We start from the raw sequence: 25,594 nt of genomic DNA, 5'->3' as shown, positions 1-25,594 counted from the left end.
TGGTTTTACTGATGTGAAGAGTTCGGGGTCTTTGGCAGATGTGTGTCTTAGGAACATTCCCCCAATCTGTGGTTGCCTTTTACTTTTTAATTCCATCTTCTGGTGATTGTTTTAAATTTTAATGAAGCCTAATTGACCCAGTTTTTGCTCTGTGGTTAATCTGTCCCAAAGACACGGTGGGAGCAGTGACATGGTGGGGTACTTCTAATGTCTCCTGTTCGTCTTTGCACTTCAGGTTTTAGATGCCTGTCTCTCTCATCTCACATAATTATTGTGCAGCGTGAGTCTGTTCTCTTTAGTTGGTCTACAGTCGTGATGCTCGGCCGTGATTCCTTGGGAAAAGTTTCACTTCCCTGGGAGTCTCTCTGGTCAGCATCAATCAGATCATTACTCCGCGTCTGTTGCTAGGGGACTCTTCCTTCTCCGTTCCTCTCTCTAACTGTCATATTCTGCCGTCTGGGTGAATGACTTTACACTACCTTTTCAAGCATGACCCCTGACATTAGCCCCCTAACTGTGGAGCAGTGCTTCAGGCTTCACTTAGGTCTTTGGAATTTTCACATTCATTTTAGAGTCCATGTGTCAGTTTCTACCGAAGAGCTTCTTCATGCATTATCTCCACTGATTAGTTTAGAGTAATTGACTTGATCATTTACCCATCTGCAAACTGCACCTCGCCATTTATTTAGTTAAAAGCTTTTTTTTTTCAGTAATGGCATTAAATAATGTCTTGTGCCTCTCATTATGACTTTATTTCTAAGTATTTTAATTTTAATGTTATGACAAATGACATTTACTTACCTTTATTTTGCAGTAATTTACTCATGGTATATAAAATATGAACGATTTTGTATATTCATTTGTAGTTTTTCTTTATAGATGTTTTAGGATATTTTATGTATACAATAACGTTAGGTGTGTTTAAAGATATTTTTATTTCTTTAACTAAAATCTTGATTATTTCTTCTTTTTGACTCTGCTGCCCTGCCCAGAACCTCTCGTGGGATGCTAGAGGAAACCATTTACGTATGTCAGCTATGGACGTTTAAAGAATGTGTCCTTCATCTCAGACAAAGTTTTTCAGATTCCCAGTTTTCTAAGAGTTTTTCCCTTTAAGTAATAAAGTTATTTACCTTAATGAAAACATATCAGTCGGAATACGGTCTGTCCTTGGGGTACAGCACCCAGACAAGCCCTGGAAAGGTTATTGAGTGTTGCCTGAAGTGTTCTCAACAGCCTCTCCAGTTTTGCAGTCAGGGAATCCTTTTCCCTAAGACACATGTGGGGTTGTACTGGTACCCTCTTTCTTGAGGTGGTGAGGGAGGTCTCCTAGCTCAGGCTGATGTAATAAGGCTTTATGGATGAGGTCACTTAGAAATGACCCAAGGCTTTTTTCTACAGTTTTGGAAGCCTAATATTTCAACTTCAAGGTACAGGCCCATTTGGTTTCTAAAGACCTATTTTCTGATCTATGGGTGACACCTGCTTGACATGTCTTCAAGTTGTCTTCACATGGTGGAAGAGGCCAGATGAGACCCCTCTGACCAGCTCTGGGTTCTGACTTGTGACCCAATCACCCATAGGTCCCATTTCCTAGTTCTATCACCTTACAGGTGAAGATTTTGTTATGTGATTTAGGGGCATACACAGTGCACATATGCACACACACACACACACACACACACACACACACACACACACACGAGACTACCCTTTACATTAGGAGCACAAAGCCTCATGGCCAGGTAAATCCAAATACAGGTCCCACTGCCTCCTCCACGATACCCTCACTTTCCTCAGTTTGCACCGAGTCAATTTTTTGGAAGGATTAATTCAGAGTTAAGTAATAAATGCTTTTACTTTGAAAGTCAGCTTTACTTGACTTCTTCAGACTCAATTTACAAAGAAATAAAAAGATAGAAGTAGATTAGTCCTACCAGGACTAATTAGCCATGGATTAAGCTCAGTGTGGTGACCATTCCATTTAACATTGTGTTTGTTTTACTGTGAGCTAGCTTTGCAGCAGGAGTGGCCTGTGCAGGTCTCCGCAGTGGTCAGAGCCTGGGAGGAGTCAGGAGGGGAGGAGACCACATTACGAACTGCCTTCTTGCTTCTCCTTCTCTTTATGAAGGTCTCGCTCACTTATTAAAGCATCCTCTGCCTTCATAATGGCTTATCCTGCAAGAGACTATGATTGCATCTTTCTGGCAGCCTTGAACTTCCAATGCATAAGTCGATTGTCAAATGCCAGCTCCAGCTATCTTCACCACCTTAATGCTCATGCAAACGAGACTCCGCCAGAGCAGCTTTGGTATTTTACAATATGTGCAACAAATTGTAGAGTTTTTAAATTCAATCAGCTTCATTTTGCTTATGAAGCTCTTTCAAATATGACATAAATTTCTCATTGGGACATTTCAAAAATTTTCCATTACCAATCCCATAGACACAGCCTGTCCTTGGAATGGAGCACCGAAAATACTTTGTGGTCAGATAATCACACTGTACGTTCTAGGAACTAATGAAAATTTGAAAGAGTGCCAAGCAAACCTTAGCTGAATTGAAGAGGTCTGCACTGCGGAGCTGCTGCATACAGAGCGGCGGCTGCTCCCACAGGCCGTTCCAGTTATTCTCACAAGGATGGCCAAATGGTTCTACAGAGAAGGGTCAACTGTCTTCAGAGAGAGCAGCCCGAACCCTTGTGTTGCTTGGCCCCTTGAATGGCATTCACAACCTTGATGGGATTTGGGAAGAAAGGCCAGTGAGTGTCAATTTTATTTTGTGCCAGCTTCCTGGTGGTAGTTGGGGAAAGCCTTTATCAAGATCCCAGCAAGCTCAGGTACATTTCATGTGTGTATCTGCACATGTTAGGCACACCTACAGTCTACACAGAAAGTGAAGGTCACATGGGGAACAGTAAAAAATGTCAGTCAAGGCCCAGTTTCTTAATTTCTCTGTTGCATTTAGTGAGTTTTTGAGTACCAGCCATGAGGCTTGAATGATCCCCACAGGTTGAGCTTATCCTACAAGATGTCTGTTTGCACCGTTTGACTTCTTTATTGTTCAGTAGTCCTGAAGAGCAGCTTAGGGGGAGTATTTGTGAGGCACATCCCTTCCAGTTAAGACACACAATGCTGTGGCTTTTAGAAACTAGAAACTGCACTTGGTGATGTAGTCCATTAACAGACAGTTGACAGAAGCACCTATAGATCTGCCCTCAGAATCACTGAACGAGTGAACCTCTCTGTGGCTCTCTAACTATGATTTATCATATCTAGAGACATTCATGCATGGGTAGTGAATGCCAAGTGTTCTTCCAGCACTGGCACAATGAGGAATGTGGCGGCAGACGTTTATGAAACCCAGGCAGAGGTCCAGGTTGTACTGCTGTCTCCTGGTCCTAAGAGCATCACCTGGGCTAGGCTCCACCCTTTGTACCATGCCTGCTACCTGTGGTGGGGCAGCACTGAGGCAGAAGCCACGGTGCCCCATCCGCTTCCTCATGGGTTCCGCTGACATCACAGTGTTCAGAGCCCTTTGAGACCGCAGCCAGCGCCTTGCGAGCAGGCTTGGACATAGTTGTCTTGTCCCACTTGCCAAGCTGTGGAGATTTTCTTAGCTTGAGTGTGACCTTCTCTTGTTGCCCTTTGTCTGAGTGAGACTGTATGTGGCTACTTTAGGATCTTTGGTTCCTTTTCACCTACTGATTTAAGCCCCATTTGGATTGTAGGGAAAGCAGATGTGTGTGTGTCTGTGTGTATGTGTATATGTATATTTATATGTGTGTTTGTATATGTGTGTATGTGTATATATGTGTATATGTATGTTAATATGCATGTGTGTGTGCTCCCAGTTCATCTATCCGTATTTTTGTAGATGCCCCTTGGATGTAAACTAGTGGTGGCTAAAGCCAAGAAGAAACTGAGTCTGTAACCTAAGAAAAGATGGCTTTATGCCCTGCAGCCCATGCCTCCTGTAGGGAAGCAGGTGTTTCCTTCACAGGAACCTGTAAACAATAACAAGTGTTTCTCAGGGAGCGTGTGCTGGCTTAGGAGGTACACCATATGGCTATCTGAAAAGAATCACATGTTCTTGTCCTTTTGCATAAAGCGTTCCAGTCTCATGGTAGATGACTGAGAAGGTAGGAGGGGACCTTCTGTCTGTCCTTAGGCCTGGTTCCCATTATAGTGCTGCAGCTGCACACAGCATGGCCGAGCTGTGACTGTCCACCAGTTGCCAAGGCTGGCTCTGTATGCCTGCTCACCAAGTTTCTCCCTCTCCCTGCAGCCTCCTCCTGTGACCAGGAGCACCAGTCAGCTCTCGAGGAAGCCAAGCAGCCCAAGAATGACAACGTTGTGATCCCCGAGTGTGCCCACGGGGGCCTCTACAAGCCAGTGCAATGTCACCCGTCCACCGGTTACTGCTGGTGTGTGCTGGTGGACACTGGGCGGCCCATTCCTGGGACCTCCACAAGGTAAATGCATTCTTGGTCACAGAGCCAGGAAAACTGATCGTCACCCCCTCCTGCTGTCCCGCTGCCAGGTTCTTTCTGCTATGGATTCAGCACCTGTTAAACTCACATTCTGAGTGTGACAATCACACGGGGGCTCGGTCCTCTGTTCCCTATGCTTGGGCTGACTAGAAAGAGTGGTTCTGGCCCTGGGAAGGGAGGTATAGCTTTAGCAGTCATGGGACATCAAGCATCAAGCAAAGGAGGGTAATTCTAAGAAAGAGCATTTGGATCACATAAAAGCCTAAACACACACCCTTTTTCATGCTGGCTTTGGACAGAGAGGTTAAATATTTAAGAAACCAAGGAAGCCAAATGCTTCAGATAGCTTTCTATAGAATTTAATATTTTCATCTAGAAATAATCATTTGAAGAGAAGAATGTATAAGACAAGAGTGATCAATGTTATTCATGATTTGCTTGTGTTTTTCTGTCAGTTTGAGCAAACAATTATGTTCTCCCAGAGAACCAGCCGGAACCAGTACATACTTGTGCAGGGTGTTCCTGAGCAGGAGCCTGTGCCCAGGGGCCACCTGTCAGCAGCCTTTTGTCATTTGACTTTGATAATTTTCCCCCTAGACTTATAAATATGCCAACATCTTTTCTCTTAGAATCGTGAGCTTTGTACTATAGTTTCATCCCAGGTGCCTGGATGAACACTAGAAGGCTTCCTAAATGATTCAAGAGTCACACCTAGTGCTCAGTGGGAGGCACTGGTCAGCAAAGACCCCCAGGGAGAAGCAAAAGACATTTGCTCAAATAACAAGCAAGTCTGGTCCATTCTGGTCACTTCCTAGCTCCTGAGTGAGGCTGTCTTCCTAGGAGGCCCTGGTTTGGATACAGTAACAATGCTATAGCATCACAGCCTCTAGCTCCTAAGTGAGGCTGTCTTTCCAGGTGGCCCTGGTTTGGATACAGTAACAATGCTGTGATATCACAGCTGATTCTAGCACTCAGCACCACCTTGCTCTGACCACACTGGAGGACAATGTGTATTCTCCCTGAGCCAGAAGGCTGAGACTAAGCAGGGCCTTGGGACAGCCTTGGGTTCGGAAGCAAGCTCAGGTATGGCTGAGCTAGAATAGCCACTGTTCCTAGGTTTGGCTATGGATTTGCCGTTTTTTGGAGCAGCCTCTCTTAGAAGTGACCTTCCAACATACTTGACCCTCTGCTCCTTCACCATGCCTCACTTGGGCACCAGTTGGCTCCTGCAGACTCCAGCCATGGCCCCATGCCACGCTTCTACCATAGAGGAGAAGGGGCCCGGCAGATGTTTTTTTTAGAGTTGGCCAATGCAAGTCCTTGCACAGTCAAAACCAGCCCTCCTCCAGCTGGCTCCGAAACAATGAGATCAGCAAATGCTATGCCCAGAGAACCCAAGAGTAGTTTAGATTGTGACTGAGTAGAAAGCCAGACACCCTCTTTCCTCTGTGCAGACTCTCCCTGGGTTTCAGGCAAACAGGACAACCTCAGCTCCCCACTTCCATGTTTTCCCAGTGGAAGGTTCAGAAAAGGGCTCAGGCTGAGCCAAACTTTTCAGTTTGGCCGTTCCAACGGCTGTCTTCCTCTGAACCGTACCTTCTTCCATTCACTAAACAAAAGCCAAAAGAGGGTATTAGATTCGTTAGCACTGTAGTTACAGAGAGTTGTGAGCTGCCGTGTGGATGTTGGGAATTGAACCCGGGTCCTCTGGAAGAACAGCTGGTGCTCTTAACTGCTGAACCATCTCTCTAGCCCCAAGGGAGTTTCTCTTTTTAACAGTGAGAACAACCTTTCTCTCTGAACTGATGGACTTGCTCTATGGCAGTCTCCTCCCTAGGCTGTCACCAGCCCAGCTAGCGAAAGGAGCTATTTACCATGCCTCCTCCATTGAGTGCCAGGTCAGAGACAGGTTCCAGTCTCATAAACCCTGCTTTGTGAGAAAAAGGGATGATGCCACCTGCAGCATCCAACAGACCTGCAAACAGGGCAACACCAAGGTGGAGAGCAGTTCAGAGGTGGGACAGGCCAGCCTTTTTAGTCCCTGGATGGCCACCTTTCTAGACCCTGACTGGCCAGAATTTCTAGTCAAGGTCGGGTGCAATGTCCTGGGGTAGATGAGCCTATGAGGTAAAGATGGCATGCAGGGTACAGAGGGAGCTGGCACAGGAAAGCAGAGAACAGAGTCAGGCTCACACTCCCCACAACTGTCCTGATGGACAGCGCTGGCCTGTGTTGCTGCACTTGGTCCATGGTGGCGAGAACATGTCCTGGCATCCCTTCCTTATTTTCCTCTCAGTAAACACTGGAGTGATTTGAATGTCCATGGTGTTCCAGCCATTGTGCTGGAGGACTGGGACTTGGGGAATGATGAGGATAAACACCAGGGCTTCTGGAGGGAAGCGGGTGATGGTGACAGAATGGGTCCGTGGCTAAGGCTAAATGAGGAAATGTTTTGGAGGGTGACAAACCTGCAGGACATTGAACAAGAACAAGGGATCGAGGCACAGAGACACAGATCAGGTGGGTGAGGTCCCTGAGACTGTGAGACTGGAATGAGATGTGGGGAAGTCAGGAGTGAGGTGTGAAGGCCACACAGTGAGGCCCAGGATGCTGGCCAGAACGTAGAGCGTCACCAGGCAGCCTTTGCCCAACACCGAGCAAGGAAAGAGTGGAACAGGGCAGCCCTGACTGGGAATTGTCCTAGATTGAACTCAGCGTTTGCTTTCCCTACCTACTCCTTCCCTGTGAGGACTTCTTGACCTTGGAAAGCAGGAAGCAACGAGTATCAAACATTTTGCCATTTATGAGTTATCTCTCTGTCCTGTTGTGCCACACAGGAATAAGGTGCTCCTGTGGTGGACGTGATTCAAAGTCCCTCTGGAGCAGCCTGGCAGTGGGGTGGTGGCTCTTGCAGGTTTTCTTGCCCCTTGGGGTCAAGAATGACATTCTCACCATATTTTTTGTGACCCTGCATGGAGTTAGAGCACACAGTCAGGCTTTGCTGCCAAGCCTGGTGGCACTCAGGCTGGAGGAGGGGCAGATTTCTACCTGGCTGCCGGCCAAGAGTAGCAGGGGTTTGGAGGAGGCTATTGGATTCCTCGGGCAGGCTGACAGCCAGCCAGTCCATTAGTGCCAGAACAGGCTTCCCTTTCAGCCTTGTAAGGACTGGCTCGGGCTCTGTCCACCTGCCTGGTACCACAGTTTGGCCTTGAGACAGCCTCCGTTTCTGACCCCAGCGCTCTGCACAGTGGCCATGTGCATGTGGCCGTGTGCGCGTGAAATTGCACTTCTCCATGGCGGCAAGCCTGGTATCTGATGGGCAGCATGGCCAGGCAATGTTCTTTGTTTTCCTTGCGCGCAATAAGTGCTGTTGAAAGAACAAAGGTTGCTGCAGCCAAGTTCTCTTCGGTAAACCCACGAGCACCTCTCCAGATTACCATTTCTGCATTGGCAAGCCCTCCTCGGTGTTTTTTTTTCATATGAGCAGAACACAGCTACTTAAATGTGCTCTTCAAATCTCAGCACCATTGCAAGGCTCGAGACAGCGAAGCCCCAAGTTAGAGCAGAGATCAAATGAGCTGGAATGGAGCGTCGAGCGGCCTGGCTCTCAGACTGTGTGAAAGACATGAGCACTGGAAGGAAAGCTCAGCTCTCTGACTCTGCAACACGGTCTGTGGCCCACGTATGTGGGACTGCTGGCGTGGGGGCCCCATACCATCAGTTAGGAGCTGAGACACAGTCACACTTCTCTGTAGGTCACTGTAGCACAGACATCAGCTCTCAATTTCCCCCTCACCCCCAAGCACTGCCTGGCACCTGGAATGAAGCTTTGGGAGCCAGGGCATTTATTCTCACTAAATTTAGTGTCACTTAGGAATTGTGGGTACTGCCAGCTATATTGTGGGTGTATTCCTCAGTGTCTTCAGACGCATTTTGGCTCCTGTCTGATGTTGTGGTCCTGGGCCGTAGAAGCCAACTGAGTAGGTTTCTCTCCACCCCCTTGTCACTGCCTTGTGGTTGTGAATGTTCCCTGCTGCCTGGCACTGAGCCTCTGTGTTCTCAAAGAATATCTTCCAGTGGTTTTGGGGAAGGACGTGAGCATTCAGCTGTTTGCAGGGGTGCTCGGGGACACTAACTGTAGAAGCAACATTTCAGAAATATATAAAGTTTGTGTGAAGAGGGTGCTGGTTTCTCTGGTGTCAAAGTTGTTATTCAGAGGAAGAAGGCAACGGTGCAAGGGCCCTGGGTCTTGTCACAGCTAGGCTGCACTTACTGTTGGATCTGCTGTTCCATCAGAAGTCATTTATTATGTATTATATTATTCATACCATAGCACATATTTTATTGTTTTGGTGAGATAAATTCCCATGTAAACAAGGCTAGCCTCAAACCCACTATATAACCAAAGGTACCTTAACGTTTTTTTAAAGTGTGTGTCTGTGTGTGTGTTTGTGTGTGTGTGTGTGTGTGTGTGAGAGAGAGAGAGAGAGAGAGAGAGAGAGACAGAGAGACAGAGAGACAGAGAGACAGAGAGACACAGAGAGAGAATCTGAGCACATGATGTGACAAACGTGTCACATCATGCATATGGAGCCCAGAAGACAGTATCATTCTGGGGTCAGTTTTCCCAGCAGATTTTGTGGGTCGAACTGGGGTTGTTGGACATCTGTGACAAGCGCTTCTATGATAGCTGTGATAGCTGCACCTACAATTTTGCTCCTCCTGTCTTTACTTTCTGGGTTCTGAGGAGGTATGTCTGTCGGAAGACTTTAAGGAGTGTCTCATAATGAGAAATTTCATTTTATTTTATTGTCTGTGGTAGGGAAATTAGTTAGTAATGAAAACTAACACTGAAGAAAAGTTATCGCACCATTGTGGCAAGGAAGAGAGGTTTAAGTCAGTAGAACTTCGCCATTTCATGACCCACCCCCCCTTAGTCTGACAGGTACTCCAGGAGGGAGCTTCCCCTGTCCATCACCCACCACATATACACATCCCTAAGAAGGAATCTCCATGGTGGGGTGGATGCTTGGGACTTGGACAAAGAAGGGTATAGTTGTGGGAAACAGAGAGACTCAGCCAACGCTGGAGGCTGGAGACTTCTGGTGAGGCTGGGATCACAGGGTCACACCTTTCATTAGGTGATACAAGTTATCAGGACAGGTGGTCATGAGATACCCATGAGAGAAGCCCTTCCTTACTGGGATAGACATCTCCAGCCCTCCACACTTTGTCCTAGAACAATCCCTTCCCTGCCTTCACAGCAAGAGGGTAGTTGTCTTAGTTGCGTTTCTATTGTGCTGTGAAGAGACACCATGACCATGCCAACTCTTATAAAGAAAAACATTTAACTGGGTGGCTTATGGTTTCAGAGGTTTAGTCCATTGTCATCATGGCGGGACATGATGGCATGTAGACACACATGATGTGAAGGAGCTGAGAGTCTTACATCTAGATCTGCAGGCAGCAGGAAGTGAACTGTCTCACTGGGCATAGTTTGAGCAAAGTAGACTTCAAATCCAGACCCACAAGGATACACTTCCTCCATTAAGGCCACACCTACTCCAGCAAATGCACACCTCCAAATAGGGTCCCTCCCTGTGAGCTTATGGGGGCCAATTGCATTCAAACTCCCACAGTAGTGTATGATACGGAGAGAGGAAGTTGGTGATCTGATCTCTGATTCAGGACTCTCTACCCCAGCACAATAGTGTATGATACAGAGAGGAAGTTGGTGATCTGATCTCTGATTCAGGACTCTCTACCCCAGCACAGCAGTGTGTGATACAGAGAAGAAGTTGGCAATCTGATCTCTGATACAGGACTTTACTCCAGCACTCACAGAGGCCTGGGCAAGGGCAGTTTCAAGGAGCTGTTGAGTGCATCAGAGGTTCATCTGGGCCAAAATCTTTGAGGAAGCCAGCACCTCCAGGCAGAAAGTACGGGCAGACCTCTGAGGCATTTCACTAACACCAATGGAACCCAGAGCACCTTCCTTCCTTCTTTCTATTTTCTTTTTAAATGTTTGGACAAATTTTTGTAGTTCCATGAGTTGTAGTGAGAATTAGTTAGCCATTCAATGGCAGATCACTGGGGGCCCCGAGATCTGAGACCTGGTTCCTTTCCGAAGGTAGTCAAGTGGTCAAACCCTTGCCCCATCCATGCCCACAATTCTCACCCCCACGTGTTTGAAAACACTCCAAGAGACTGCTGAGCAGAATGCTTGCTTTGTATATCATCACAAAGGAGAACATGCAGGTGGGGAGGTGTTCAGGAATCATGAGACAAGACTGCTCTGGAACCAGATGAAAAGGGTTCAAGCCTGTGTGAGGTGAGCTGCAAGCCCTCTTTGTCCTGTGGGCTGTGGATGTAAACTGATCTAGGAATGTTTGCTCGAGCCACCAAAGAGCCAAATCCCAGGACTGCGGTGCGAAGATGGGCCTCACGGAACGTTCGTTCGCAGAACGCTGTATATAGCTCGTTAGATGTGAGAAACTGAAGACCATTCCAGCTCAGGGCCCCAACCCCACTCTTTTCTCTCTCATTCCCCCGTCCTTAGGTATGAGCAGCCCAAGTGTGACAACACAGCCAGAGCTCACCCAGCCAAGGCCCGGGACCTATACAAGAATCGGCCGCTGCAGGGTGAGTACAGCGTCCATGGGTGAAGGGAGTTCTGTCACCACTAGGAAGCTGACACCTGTGCTTCCTCGTGGCCTGGTGGACCCTGTGATTCGTGACTCCCTGAGGGCCTGAAGCCCAGCAAACATGGAAGCCCATGTAAGAGACAGGTAAGACACAAGCTGATCTCAAAGCTAGTTCAATTAAGCAGGAAGGGACACTGGTATAACACCAAATATGTAGGGGAAGAAAGAAAAAGTGTCTCTAAAGTAAACCACCATGACAAGGGGGTCTCTGCAAGGCTTCCAGTTATTCTGTGAGGGGTGGATGTCCTGATATTCCTCTTCATTGAACTGGCATTTGAAGCTGGCAGTTGGTTTTAATAAACACAAGCTCGTCTGTGTGCCAAGGGAACTCAACCGCAAGGACTATTTGAGATCGAACAGAGGGTAGATTTAAACTCACAATGAATCAGAGCTTTTCCTAGAAGACGCTTCTCAGGTGTTTGGTTTCCTCAAAAGGTACACAAGTGTATGTCTAGGACAGGTGAGACACGAGGGCCTTAGTGGATCTATACTGACGTCATGTGCAAACCCGACACCATCAGCACCATGCTCAAAAGTAGCTCGCTGCTTTGTTCTGTTTGGTTGTTTCCCCTTTAAGCGTCTGCACTCTACACACGTTCAGCCAGAGTCTCCAGGCTCTGATAGCCACTCTCTTGTGTCCTCCATGCCAGGCAGGACTGGACCGGTTTCCTCTGGTCAGGATAAGTTCTCTTGTAGGAATTCTCTGTGCTTTCTTCATAGTTTAGACTATACTGACAGAGAGGGTAATTTTGAAAGAAAAAATGTTTTCCTATGTAAACAAAAAGAGAAGGCTAGCACACCCACATTTCCACATCAGCCAAGGACACTGTGTGAGCCTGCTCACACTCACCGCGGAGCAGCAGCTGGTCTTGCCCTGTTGCCCTGTTGTGGGGAAGCAGGCCACATGTACTCCCAGTGTGGACCACATGGTCAGGTTCCTAGTAGCCCACTTCCTGCTCTGATGATCTAGACCTAGGCTTCCTGCTGGTTCCCACTCCTTGTCCATCCATAGGTTTAGGAACCAGAGGGCGACAGACAACATCTCCAGGTTTTCATGTTCCTCCCCGTGGATAGCTTCCTGCTTTCTCTTCCTGCTTCCTGGGTCAGGGCTGAGAGTCAGAGGCTGAAGATTAGGGCGGACCTGGCATAGACCCCCTGCCTGGGACCTTTGCATATGAATGATGTGTTCTTAGAGACCCCTCCGCTGGCCCAGAGGCTGTCTGGCTTACAGAGTTCTTTCCCACAGGTGTCTGGCCTCTAAAATCAGATTTTCTTTTGAAGTCATTGCTCCTGTAGATTCTGCTGGCTTTCAGCTTCCCATGCAGATGAGGACAGCCTTGAATTTCTGGTCCTCCTGTTTCTGCCTCACAGGTGCTGGGGTTATAAATGTGCTTCAGCATGGCTGGCTAAGTCAGGTTTTTTTTTTTTTTTTTTTTTTTTTTTTTTTTTTTTTTTTTTTATCAGTGGACAACATGGTTTTGAAGAAATATGCTTGCTGGGTTTGGCTAGTCCTTATCATATCTTACAGAATTTTGTTACGTCCTCTGCCCACCTTGAAGAACCCATGGATTTAGTATTATTAATACGATACTCCATGACATCTAAGACTGTGGCTTCCCCCAATGAATACCACATATCACTGTCCAGTGAAACTCCCATTTCCTCCTTTCATGGTGGGATCTCACACTTTAACTGGCTATTATTCTTAATTCAAAGGTTGGGGTGGTAAGTAATTTTGTGAGAACCAATGGCCATCACTATGGAGAACATGACAGATATCACTGTTTGGCCTGTCTGAAGGTCAGAAGAAGTTACTCAGGGAGCAAGCATTCAGCCTGTAGAAGAGGTCCCTGTTAGAGCCAAGGCAGCCACATGACTTTGCTGGCACAAGACGAAGGACCATGGAGTCTCACAGTGGAGACACAGCCTCACCCTCCCTCAGCAAGCCCTGGAGAGTTCAGCTCTTCTGCAGTCCCAAAATGTTTGAGAGAGTGCTGCTTAATCACACATAATAGCTTTCATTATTTGGAAACTATTATCCTTATTAGGAGAGAAATCCAGGAAAGCCTTAAATTAACTCCAGGATACAGGTTCTTTGTGAGGAGGAAAAAATTTTTTCCCACAGTCACCCAGCAGCCCCTGTGTAGGTGAAGCTTCCTGGGGCACAGCCCGAGGGGTGTTTGCATCTGTGAAGACATGCTCTTCCTTCTGCCTTGCTTTGGTCCAGCCTGGCAGCCTTTCTCTCCCATGTCAAGCCAGGAAGACTGCTGCAGCTCTTACCTGTGTTGTAGCTCACACCTGTGTTGTAGCCCTCACCTGTGATGTAGCTCATGCCTGTGTTGTAGCTCACGCCTGTGTTGTAGCTCACGCCTGTGTTGTAGCTCACGCCTGTGATGTAGCTCACACCTGTGCTGGAGCTCACGCCTGTGATGTAGCTCACACCTGTGCTGGAGCTCACGCCTGTGCTGCAGCCCTCGCCTGTGATGTAGCTCACGCCTGTGCTGCAGCCCTCGCCCGTGATGTAGCTCACGCCTGTGCTGCAGCTCACACCTGTGTTGTAGCTCACGCCTGTGTTGTAGCTCACGCCGACTGAGGGCAAATGATGACCCAGTCTTTGGAGTCCGGCAGTTTAGCATAGGGCTCTCTGTGGAAGAACGGCTGCTCCTGTTGTAGGTTTCTATATCAGGCTGTCTTTTGTCCTGGAAAGAAGTGAAAACCAGGTCAACAGAAACCTAAACAAAGCACGAAGCCATCTTTTCCCCTTTGGCAAATCTATCTTCTTTCACTTCTAATTAACACAATACCTCATGGGGGTGGGGTGGGGCTAGAGAGAGGGATCCCTGCTTAAGAGCATGCATTGCTCTTGCTGAGGACCCATCTTTGGTTCCCAGCACTCACATCTGTGTTTAACACTGTTACTCCAGTTCCAAGGCAAATTTGATATTCCCTATCTTAGAGGGTGCCTGCATGCACGTGTACCTGTATACAGGGCACATACTTAAAAATGATGTTTTCTAAATCTAAGAAATCCTCATGGGTATTTTAGAACAATGTACCTGGCCTGTTGCTCCACCTACCCTGCTCTTGCTATACTCATACTAAAGAATAATGATCCCCTATTGGGAATGTCCTCCCTCCCTCCCCCCCTCCTTCCCTCCCTTCCCCCTCCTTCTCTCCCTTCCCCCTCCCTCCCCTCCTTCCCTCCCTTCCCCCTCCTTCCCTCCCTTCCCCCTCCCTCCCTCCCTTCTTCTTCTCCCTCCCTCCCTCCCTCCTTCCCTCTCTCCCTCCCTCCCTCCCTTCTTCCTCCCTCCCTTCCTTCTCCCTTCCTCCCTCTCTCCCTCCCTCCTCTGAGGACTGGTCTTCCAGGGAAACCCTCCCTGCCTCTTTGTCAGCATGCACCTGTCAGGGGGCTCCTAGGCATCCAGGGCTTGAGACACTTTGGGCATGTGTGGAATGACTGGTTTTGCCCCTTTCCTGTACCTCGGAGGCTCCCTTGGGTGAGACTCAGCGCTCCAGCTCCCTTCCATCATCACGGAGCCCACCAACGTGACAGAGTATGGGACCATGTTTCTCTTCCTCTTGCTGTCCTTTGTCAACCCTGCATTGAGAGACATTTGTTGATTTCAATTAACATCGATCTCTTTCTTTCTTGCGTAATTTTTGTTTTGCTTGAAATAGACCCAATGAAGCTCTAATTTTTCATGCTAGACTGGCTTCTAACTTACTACACAGTTTGTACATCTGATCCTCCTGCCTCTACCTCTGAAGCGCTAGAATTGCAAGTGTGTGTTGTACCGCTTCATTTAGACAGCACTGGGGACTAAACCCAGGATCTGGTGCATGCTAGGCCAGCATTCTACCAACTGAGCTGCATGCCCCGCCTGTGGCAGAAGGCTTTAAAATAATGAACATTTCCATTGCGGGCGGGGGGGGGGGGAAGTAACCGATCCTGGAAGTTCGCCCCTTCCTTAGATCTCAGAGTTCTCAGCCAGTGAAAGGGGGAAGGGAAGAGGTGGAGGAGTCTCTTCTGTCCTTGGCAGCCTACAGCAATTACAGGCGTAATTATAACCCTTAACTCAATACAAACCCTCAAGCCACCTTCTATCCTTTTCAAGCAATATTTTAGTACCGTTTTAAATTGCTTCGAAATTAATTATGACTTTCCGAGGCAGCAGAAAATGGTCCTCGCCTCGCCCTAGGCGTAGCTTAGCTTGCTTCCCAAAGGTAATTAGACCCTAAGCTATGCCTTCTTGCCAGGTATTGCATGACACATGGGGAGGTTGGTATTTACCTTTCTTGCACAGTGGATGGGCAGCCAGCAGACATCACCTTCCATGGCCAGAGAGTTCCATGACAGTGAGAGGTGCCAATGATTCCCTTTCAAAAATAAATAAATGTCAGCTTCTGTAATTTTTACTGTCAGATTAAGTTCAGACATGGGTCCACTGAGAGCAAGGTGCCTTTAGGCTTATTTACTATTCCTTTAAACATTGTGAGACAGGGTCACATAAAGCCTATGCCGACCTTGGGCTTCCAAGATTTCTGCCTCACCTCCTGGGTTCTAGAATTACAGACATGTAAGACATGCACTGTCTCATCTGGTTTATGTGGTAGCAGGGTGTCCAGCCCAGGGCCTCCTGCGTGCTAAACAGGCGCGCTACTAACTGAGCACCAGCCCCAGTCCGCCCTGTGCTTTGACACAGCCTCTAAACTTGAACATAAAGGTGAAGCTGTGTGCGTGTCCCTCTGTGCCCTCTGCTATCCCAACCCCAAACACACACACACTCACACACACACACCACAGACTCACACACACTCACTCACACATACTCTCACACTCACACCCACTCACACCACACACACCCACATACACACCCACACCCACTCACACACACAGTCACTCACACATATACACACATACATGCATACACAAACTCACACACACTCTCACACTCACCCTCTCTCTCTCTCTCCCTCTCTCTCTCTCTCTCTCTCTCTCACACACACACACACACACACACACACACACACGACATCAGGTGTCACCCTCCTAGGCAGAGAAGGAGGAAGTTCGTGCGAGTGGGCGTTGCTGTTGACTGACTTTGTGCTCAAGTCAATGACACAAGCCAGGCTACGGTTCTGCGGTTCTGCGTGTGTTGAGGGCTCCTCCTAAGCGACAGTGGCTGAAAGTGAGACCTAGTTTCTGATTACTGGTCTCGAAGACTAAGTGTGAGGTGAGCTTGTAGGCGGATGTGATTGATAGTCCTTGCATTAAAGACAGCCGTGGGTCCAGCCAGTCAGGAGGGTCACCTCAGGCTTTAGGAATAGGAACAGCAGGGGAAGGAGTCAGGAATGGAGAAGTCAGTGGTTGGGCAAGGTGTAATAGAGAGCCGAGTCTGTGGGGTCATTCTGGATGGCATCTCACAGATGTGTGACAGGAAGGAGCCTCCTGGCACCAGAGGTAAAGGAGAACAAACTTTCATCTTAGTTCTTACCACTTCTTTTTTTTTTAAAGGCTGAGTTCTAAGTGAGGTCGAAGGTAAATGATGGGCAAGAATGGAGGAGGATTCTGGGTACTGTTTGACAGGAGTGCTCCTGCATTTTTATGAGAATAGCACACACCGTTGACGGCTATTTCTGTTGTTTTTAGAGAATGAGGGGAAATTTGAAGTTTGGGGGAAGATTATGAAAAGTTTTTCTGATTAAAAATAAAAAAGAACAGACAAGATACAGAAAGAGATGTTTCCCCACTGGCCTACAGGAGAACTAAGTGATAAGCTCCAGCCAGAGATTTCATTCGTCAGTCCCTGACAGCCACAGGGTCCTGCGTGAGCCGTGATGTTTTCTCCATTGCTTTATGACTGTGAGGAGCTCCCTTCCCCCAGAGGGTTCTATGGAGGCTGAATGCACAGGGCTGGGAGTGGTTTGGAAGGGGCAGGGCACCAGAGCGAGCGAGCACTCACGGGTTACTGTCAACAGATCATTTACTGTTCTCATAAATTAAGGGGAACATGGTTTCTGCCCCCACTTTTGCCCGGACAAGCCCCAAGGAGACTCCCTCCTCCCAGCTCCCAGGTTTGTAGCGGCCACTAGTGACAAGAGTCCTGGAGGCTCCTCAAGCCACCCTTAGACCTCATCTTACAAAGAGGGCAGCGTTCCAACCGCACGCACGCTGCTCCTAATATGTGCTCTATAACAAGCAGTAGGGCCAGTTTCACCGTAGGGACGGGGCACTTGAATGTGTCCTATGCTTTGATGGCCTTCTCAGTTTACCACCGTGAACATCATCCCAAAGTCTGGAAACACAGCCTTGTGTGGATGGCTCTACACTGGAATCAACCTAGCAACTACTGGTGATTAGTGGTGACATGCCCGTGAGTCACCTGGGTGTTGGGGGGCGGGAACGTTGCATAGCAGGATGGGAATCATACTAGCACAGTGGGACAATGGGAAGATCAAGTATATCTTCCCTCCCAGTAAATATGATCCCTGCAGCAGGCCCAGCACAGAGCACTGTATGTGCTGAATCCAAACACCTTCCCATCACAATGGATGCCAGATCAGGGATATTGAGGTTCACTGGTAGGGAAGGGTGTTTAAAAATGGTCAGCTTCCAAAAAACATCTAAATATTCTAAAGCTCCTACTGACTTTGATATAATTTCTTGTTTCCCAACATTTTAATGTAATAAATGCCTCATTCACAAGTTACCCATGGATTTTCCCAGGTAGCCCAGGGCTCAGAGTTAGGTGACATAAACTGTCTGGAGGGACATTCAGCAGAGCATCCTGAGAGTCCCGGGCTCTGGACCAGCTCTTCCACACAGTGCTCCATCAGCTGTAGCTGCTCAGAAGAAGTGTGTTTGTTACTTCTGCTTAGGCAGGTGCATGGCCAGTTACGTGATAAGCTACTTGACCCCAAGGCTTGGAGAGCAGTGTTTACAAAGAAATGGGGTGGAATGAAGTGTAAGTGACTGTCAGTCCCGAAAGTGGAGTTATCCAGACAAATTAGTAACACAAGCAGGATTTCAGAGACGGTCTCAAAAACTTAATGAGAACTCACTGTCCTCGGACAACACCAAACATATTTAATTGTTGCTAAACAGTCTTTATTCTAGTGCAAATATTTCCTGCCTCTTTATTAAGAACATTTATCTAGAATAACCCAGTTGAAGGAAATGACCCGTTTGCTGTCCTCTGGTCCTAGCTCACATTATTCATTTAGGCTCCTCCCAGAACGAATCTGAATTTGCTAAAACTCAACCACAGCCAATTTAAAAGCTCCCTGTTTAGAGGATTAAGTAGTTGGCTTAGGCAGAATCTACCTGCTAGAGACAAGGCTGAGGGACCCGCATCACGAGGCAGGTGCATGCTCCCACGCCTCAGGGGCCGTCCACCTTGATTTTGAGACAGGATCTTTTGCTGGTTCAAAGTCCACATATTTGATGAGGCTGTCTGGCTACCCAGCCTCAGGGATTCACTTGTCCCATCCCCCCAGCCCTAGGCTCACAAGAGTGTGTTGCACGCCTGGCTTTGTTACGTGGGTTCTGACCGAGCTGTCTCTCACGTCACTGTTTGTCTTGTTATTGCTAAGCCCCAGCCCTAACTAATATCCTCACCAATCTTATGTAGCTTCCTCTGACGGCTCCTGAGTTGGTCTTGATTTCTGGAATAATTCAGATTCCAAGAGGTTATGACAGCCTTCACGTATCACATGTCCCAGGCTGGTCAGCTGTGAAGTGAGGTGGTACTAATAGCTTGTCACGCTGGCTACTGTCTCTCTTCCCTGAGTGAAGCCACTCAGACACTCTTAGATCTTGTCTGCTGTCTTTCTTCCCATCCCTACTAAACCTTCTTGTGTTTTGTTTTGTTTGCATTTTGATATCAAGCTATCAACTCATTACCCTTCTGTTCTGAATATAGAACTGGTCAGAACGTCACCTCTTTGTGAGTTATTCCTTTTAAACATTGTATGTATCTCTCTCTGTGTGTGTGTGTGTGTGTGTGTGTGTGTGTGTGTGTGTGTGTGTGAGAGAGAGAGAGAGAGAGAGAGAGAGAGAGAGAGAGAGAGAGAGAGAGAGCGCTCTGATGGAGCAGGTCATGGGAGACCACCTCCTCTCTCTAGGAGCTGGGACCTGGACACCAAAATTGTAGCTTTATTGTTCCACAATCCATGCCCTTAGGCAACAAGCAAACAAACTAAACAAGAGCAATATAACACTAACAGTTAAAAAACATAACTAACAACAATAACAAAAACAATTAGGAAGTCTGAGAGCTGGTGTTTGTTAAAATCTCCACTGAATATGTTTGGGTAAAATTCTTAATGATTTGTCTAGATTCATTATGGCTAAAACACCTCAGCTCATCCCCAGCTGTGTCTCAGCTTCCTCAGAGGAAAATTACAGGCATTGGGAGGTGACAGTCACTTGCTGGAGAAAGTGCAAGGATGAAAACAGGCCATACCTAGCTCCCTGAGGTGATATCAACCAGCCATCTGGGGTCACATCCACAACAGGCAGGGATATTAAAAGGCTTCACCGGTGGCAGAAACTGGCTTATGTTCTTCCTATAACTTTCTTCAGACCAAGACCATGGTGCCCACTAGCATAAACCTGTGACAGGCAGCAAGGACATTCCTGTAGCCAAAAATGGAAGAAAACGTAGTTTATAATGAATAATAGCATGGCATGGAAATCTCTAATTTTTTTTTTTTAACTAAGAACATGATTTATTTATTTTTCTAGTTCTTGTCTGACTTGTCAAACTGAGGGCAGTCTTACAGGGAAAAGAGTCCTTTTCCTTGACAAGGGGCGAAGTGGCTGCCCCTTAGGTGTTAATTGACTTTCAGAAATTCCTGAAATGATTGTCTAAGGCTGTGTTCTTGCTGGGGTCTATCTTTTCCTCTCTGCTCTTTCCTATCTAAGGAGCTTCTTGAGCCGGTGGGATCCCCTTGTCCCCAGCTGATGCTGTTCTCAGTTCTCACTCCGATGTCTTGTCATCAAGGTCCCATAAAGTCAAAGAGGAGCTCAGAGCTGAGGGTCATGTGATGCCTGTCATGTCCGGACACCTCTGGGGCACACTGCTGTGCGCAGCACAGAGGCTCACTGCCACTTAATGCTGTCTTGTTAGATAGCAGCTACTTTCCACCTTCCCCAGGGCAGCGGGAGGCTGGAAAGCGAGACAAGTTGCTCCTTCATTGCAGCAGGAATTTTATCTCTGTAATTTTTCTAATGGGGAATTCTTTCTGAAGTAACGAGAAGAACAGAGAGCACACCAAGGATACAGAGACACCCACAGCTCCGCCATTGCCCCCGAACAGAGCGTACACCAAGGATACAGAGACACCCACTGCTCCGTCATTGCCCCCTCCTCTGGTCTGGCCGTGACGTGTTGTCTGTTGCCGCCACTCTTCATCCTTGAACAAACTGATTTCCCAGAATGCACCCGTCCTGACATCCTCTGTGCATGGCATCTGGAAGGCCATATTCCCTTCTTCTAAGTCAGTAGAAATCGAGTTGTTTTGTGCTCAGAGAATCGGTAAGGACCTGGGCTACACCCCAGCTCTGCTGTTCACCCGCCTTCCCTGTGGTTTGACTCTCATACCAACACCTGCACAGAGGGAGAAGTGGACACTTTAAGAGCTGGTGTATGTAGCTTCAGATGGGATCATTTCTGACAGTATTTCTTCCTCCTCTGAGGACAGGGTGACTGTGGGGACTAGCATAGACTGCTGGAAGTCAGTCTTGGCGTATGGTGGACGAGTGTGCTCCGAGTCCTTCTCAGAAGCACCCAGGAGGTGCAGCTCCCATTTCCACCACACCTCTGTCTCCACACAGTTCCTGTGCTGGGAGTGTCTTGTCAGCTACCAAGGAAAAAGAGTCGGTGGGCAGTCTGCACCACACAGAGGTCATGCACAGTGCTCAGACAAACCCTTAAAGGCAGAAGCTTCCACACTCAGACCTTGCTCTATTGAGGAATGTGCTTTTTTTCCCCTGTAAGGGTTGCGGACAAGAAGTGGGTAATTACATATGTGTTCCACAACCATTCTGATGCACTGTGAGGATGACTGAGCTCTGAGACCTGCATGGAGTGACCTGGGTCAGCTCCTCAGCCGCTGAGGCCTAGGGGATGCTGAGCTGACCAGAGAATTCCTAGCTTGTACCATACTTGTGTTCTGCAGGGAACATGGAGACCAGGGACAGACAGGTTAGCTGAAGGTCATGTGACCCAAAGTTGTGCTCAGCCACACCTTGTTGCCCTGAGATCCTGGGTCTTTTACACCGGCCGGCAATCGCTTTTGGTATATTTTCATTTTCCAGTCTTCATTCTTTACATATCAAAAGTGTGTTTGCATATTAAATAGTGTATTCTCCAGCTTGGTAACAAACGCCCAGCTGACCTACTATGAGGTTTTATACACTGTCTTGAGAATCACAGTTTTCTTTGAAACAGACAGCAGCTAGGTCCAGAACCCACACAAGCAGCATCTGTATGTCCCCACCGCCTGGAACCCATGCAGACTGCATGTGCATGTCCCCACCACCTGGAACCCATGCAGGCAGCATGTGCTTGTCCCCACCACCTGGAACCCATGCAGGCTGCATGTGCTTGTCCCCACCACCTGGAACCCCTGTAGGCTACATGTGCATGTCCCCACCACCTGGAACCCATGCAGGCTGCATGTGCATGTCCCCACCACCTGGAACCCATGCAGGCTACATGTGCATGTCCCCACCACCTGGAACCCATGCAGGCTGCATGTGCATGTCCCCACCACCTGGAACCCATGTAGGCCACTCACACCGTCCACTCCAACCTGCATATCCTCATCTTCCAGGTATATACCCCACCTCTAACTCACCCTGCATTGAGAGACCAATGGCTCAGAGCTAACAAACAGGTCCCGGGTGGTCAGACACTCTTTTAAGGGAATGATCGTCCAGGTCATCCTGGATTCTGCATGCTGCTTGGGGGACACAAACTGATGAGGGAAAGCTGGGACCAGCTGCACTGGCTACACTCTGTGCCGGGTCTGTTGCAGAACCTGAGTAGACCCAATGCTGGGAAAGTCCAGCCTTGTCCCCAAGCCTGCCAGCCCTGTTCAGTTTGTCCTCATTGTCTGTTTGTGGCTACAGAAGGCCAAAGAGAGGGCCACAGAGCAATCATCCTAACACTGAGGTTATCCAGGCTGGAGCCCTGCGTGGTCAGACCAACCCAGACTCTCGACGTTCTTGTCAGGCGCATGGTCTGAGCTCATCTGTGCTGTCGTTACGGTTTACAGCAGCCGAGATGGAGGATGCACTGGGCCGTCATGCAGTCGTGCAGAAGGGAAGGCAGTTTTCACCCAGAGTCAGGGACTGGTGCTGCTCCCGGGGCTGGAATGCAGGGGAGGAGGTCTGCTCTGATGCTAGCTGATGAGAGTGTTGGTGTGATCCAAGCCAGGCGCAGGATAGACCGAGAATGTTCCCGCACATAGAGTATCAGGTCTCCGTCGCTCACAGCCTGCGGTCCTCGACTGGATGCATCCAGGTCCTGCCGCACCGGGGACTTCATGCCTGAGGGCCAGCCTACCAGGACAGGGTGTGAAGCAGGCACGAGACACACGTGCCAGCATCTTGCAGGCTGTGCTGTGTTTCTCCCGAGGTGATGTCAGCGTTATTGAAAGGAAAACACTAGCTACCAGTTTCCCCATGCCGTGACTGTTTCCCAAATAAAACTCTAGGGGTATAGAAAGTCCTTCAGGTTGTTAACATAACCCATAAATATAAATAAGCATGGAAGTGTGAGGTGGGAACATGTCATTCAGAATGGAACTGAAGCAGCAGGTTACAGCAGTCTAGGTAGGGGAGTGCGGGGTAGGGCAGGGAAAGCTTGTAGATCATCAGCGGGAATTCAGAGTCTGTTTGCCAATGCGAAGCCAGCAGGGGCTACTCAGTACGAACTATTCTTTCATTTGTATCCTATCCCGTTTCTTTCGTCCCCAGACTGGCTTGTTTCGCAGTTTCCATAGGGTGGAGAGAGGTGAGCGGAGGCCTCGGTACTCTGTGCTCTGTCCAGCTCCCTCTCAGATCTTCCTGGTGTCAGCACTGCCCCCATCCAGGTCCTTGTTTCTGGAGCTGATGTTCAGCATGTCTTATTCCTGACGGCCAGCTGTTGGTATTTGCTATCCTATCCCTGAGTGTACAGGCCAGAAAAGACCCAGGGCGGAGGGTCCACTCTCACCCTTGGCCAGAGGATGAGGAGATGCCTGTCATGCAAAAGACCTCTCCTTCCTCGGGAAAACACACTCTTGGCAGCTCTGCTACTTTGGAAGGACCTCCATGCCGTGGTAGAGTCTCACCTGTTGCCTCCTGTATTCTTGTGCATGGTGCTTGACTTTGTCCCTTCTCCTGGCCGCCAAGGTGTGTTGACTGCATCACCAAGGATTGACTCTGGTCTTTACATTCTCTGACACGGGCACCTTGCCTCTACTGTCTGCTTTAGACGGGCAGGTCTCCCGGAGCAACCCAGCCCTTACCCTTTAATGACTGTCCCTCTGCCTTACCAGGTAGTTTGAGGTTCCACACATGGTCTTCAGAGCACTGGGGCTGTGCCAGTACACCGCCTGCCTGAACTCTGGGATCTAAAGATTTAATTAAATAGGCAGCTGTCACCTGGGCCATTTCAGCTTGCTTGAGATTACGATGTATAGACCATCTGGCAAGTTTCCACAGGAAGGAATCCTTGCAGCCAAATAGCACCTTTTACATTAACAACATTCTCCTTGCTACAGCCCCGGGGGACCCAGGAGTCCTCAGGAAATGAGACAGATTGTTCTGACCTTTACTGAGCAGTCACACCACTGAGTGAGCAGCTGGGTCTGGAGCCGATTCGCAGGCACTGGGACTCTGAGTTTTAATTCTCACACTCAGCCCATGGTCCACCCACATCTTTCTCCCTGATGCTGCTGCCATGGAAGGGTTCTTATGTGTAGGAAGACGACTTGTCCCTTTCTGCCCCTCTGTTTCCCTTCCCAAGCCCTTCCATCGAGTGGCCTGATTAGGTTGTCACACACTGTGAGAACATCCAGCTACCACTCAGCTTCAAGTCTCTGTGTTTGAGTTCTCCGGGGCAGGATCTGGCCAACCATGGTGAGATTGAAGCATCTTGTTCATCGGCAGTGAGGACACTCACTCCATGGTAGCTTCCATCTGCAGTCCTTCCTTACCACGGATTCTAAGGCAGAAAGAATCCAAACGCATATGGATGGGTGTAGTTTTCTAAATGCAACAAGCACCATCCCCAGTCACACACAATAAAGATGGCGCTGCCTCGTGTGTGGTACTCTGGTGGTGTGGGATTCATGGTGGGGAATGTAGTGGCTAGTGGTGTTGGATTCCAAGGAATAGGAAGGGAACCCTTGTCAGAGGAGCCGAAAGACAGTGCCCTGAGTACACGGAGGCTTCAAGCTGATCTGTTAAAAATGGTGTCTTAATAATTTATTAAGAATGAGACCTAAGCAGAATCAGCACCATTGATGGCGAGCCCAAAACCAGACCCGTGGATTCAGAGTGAAGAGAAGGGTGGATCCAAGGGCCTGGGAACCTGCATCCTTAGGAAAGCTCCCAATGCTTCCGTGTGGATGTGCAGCATTGCAGCATTACATGATTTTCAAAGAGAGGAAATTTCGCGTAAGTCATTGGCTGCATCCCAGGAAGATGGGTCAGACAGGCATAGTCTTTCCTTAGAGAATTTGCCACTTTCCTGAACCCTTATCCCGGAATTACTCGGGCCTGGAGAAGAGAAGAGTTTAGTGACTTGGGAATGTAGGCGTAGGTGGCGTTTTCTGACATTGTAACAATCCAGGCTTGATGCCCCCGTGAGCTGGGAACGGTAAAACCATCTCGTTCAGCCATCTTTTCCCAAGCCTTTCAAATGACAGGCGGCTCTCTGACAGCTAGTCCGCGAGTGGTTGCGGAGCTGGATGGTGACAGCAGTGTGTGCCACACCAGAGACACCCGAGGAGCAGCCACTGCACGAAAGCGCGGTCCCTCATTGGTGCCTCACCAAGGAGCCCTTAATTGGTTATTTTTTTTTCCAGAAAGCATTTAGCCCTGCACAATCATGGATCTAATTTTCCAGGATACTTCTGTGCCAGACACCAATAATTATTCTGTACTTGACAATATTTTTACAAGATAACTGTTTTTAAAGCACAAAAGAATCCCCCAAACAGAAGCCATGTGTAAATGCCATCACTCTTCTGCCCCGAAAGAAAAATGCCTTTGTCCCCAGTGGGGACACGACTGTGCAGGTGTCTGTCCAGGTACTTTAGGTCAGTGAGTATTCATTTTCTGAAAGAAACGCTGGCGTATTAGACTTACACGGCCTAGGTGCAGGACTTTAGGCTTATTATA

At 48.4% G+C, this 25,594-nt stretch overlaps 1 protein-coding gene across 2 annotated transcripts in view; it reads left to right on the top strand.

Moving 5' to 3' along the window:
* The window catches only part of Smoc2 (SPARC related modular calcium binding 2), a 132,638-nt gene that overhangs the window by 92,390 nt on the left and 14,654 nt on the right, over positions 1 to 25,594 (top strand). For both annotated transcript variants that reach the window (XM_038339910.1, XM_038339909.1), the window contains exons 8-9: positions 4,288 to 4,474; positions 11,052 to 11,134. In XM_038339910.1, the coding sequence (XP_038195838.1) occupies positions 4,288 to 4,474; positions 11,052 to 11,134 (270 nt within the window). The remainder of the gene's footprint in view (positions 1 to 4,287; positions 4,475 to 11,051; positions 11,135 to 25,594) is intronic.

This window comes from Arvicola amphibius, chromosome 8 (assembly GCF_903992535.2).
Source record: "Arvicola amphibius chromosome 8, mArvAmp1.2, whole genome shotgun sequence".
In the NCBI taxonomy this organism is placed as follows: domain Eukaryota; kingdom Metazoa; phylum Chordata; class Mammalia; order Rodentia; family Cricetidae; genus Arvicola; species Arvicola amphibius.
The sequence above is the reverse complement of the archived record's forward strand: the minus strand, read 5'-3'. Positions and strand labels throughout refer to the sequence as shown.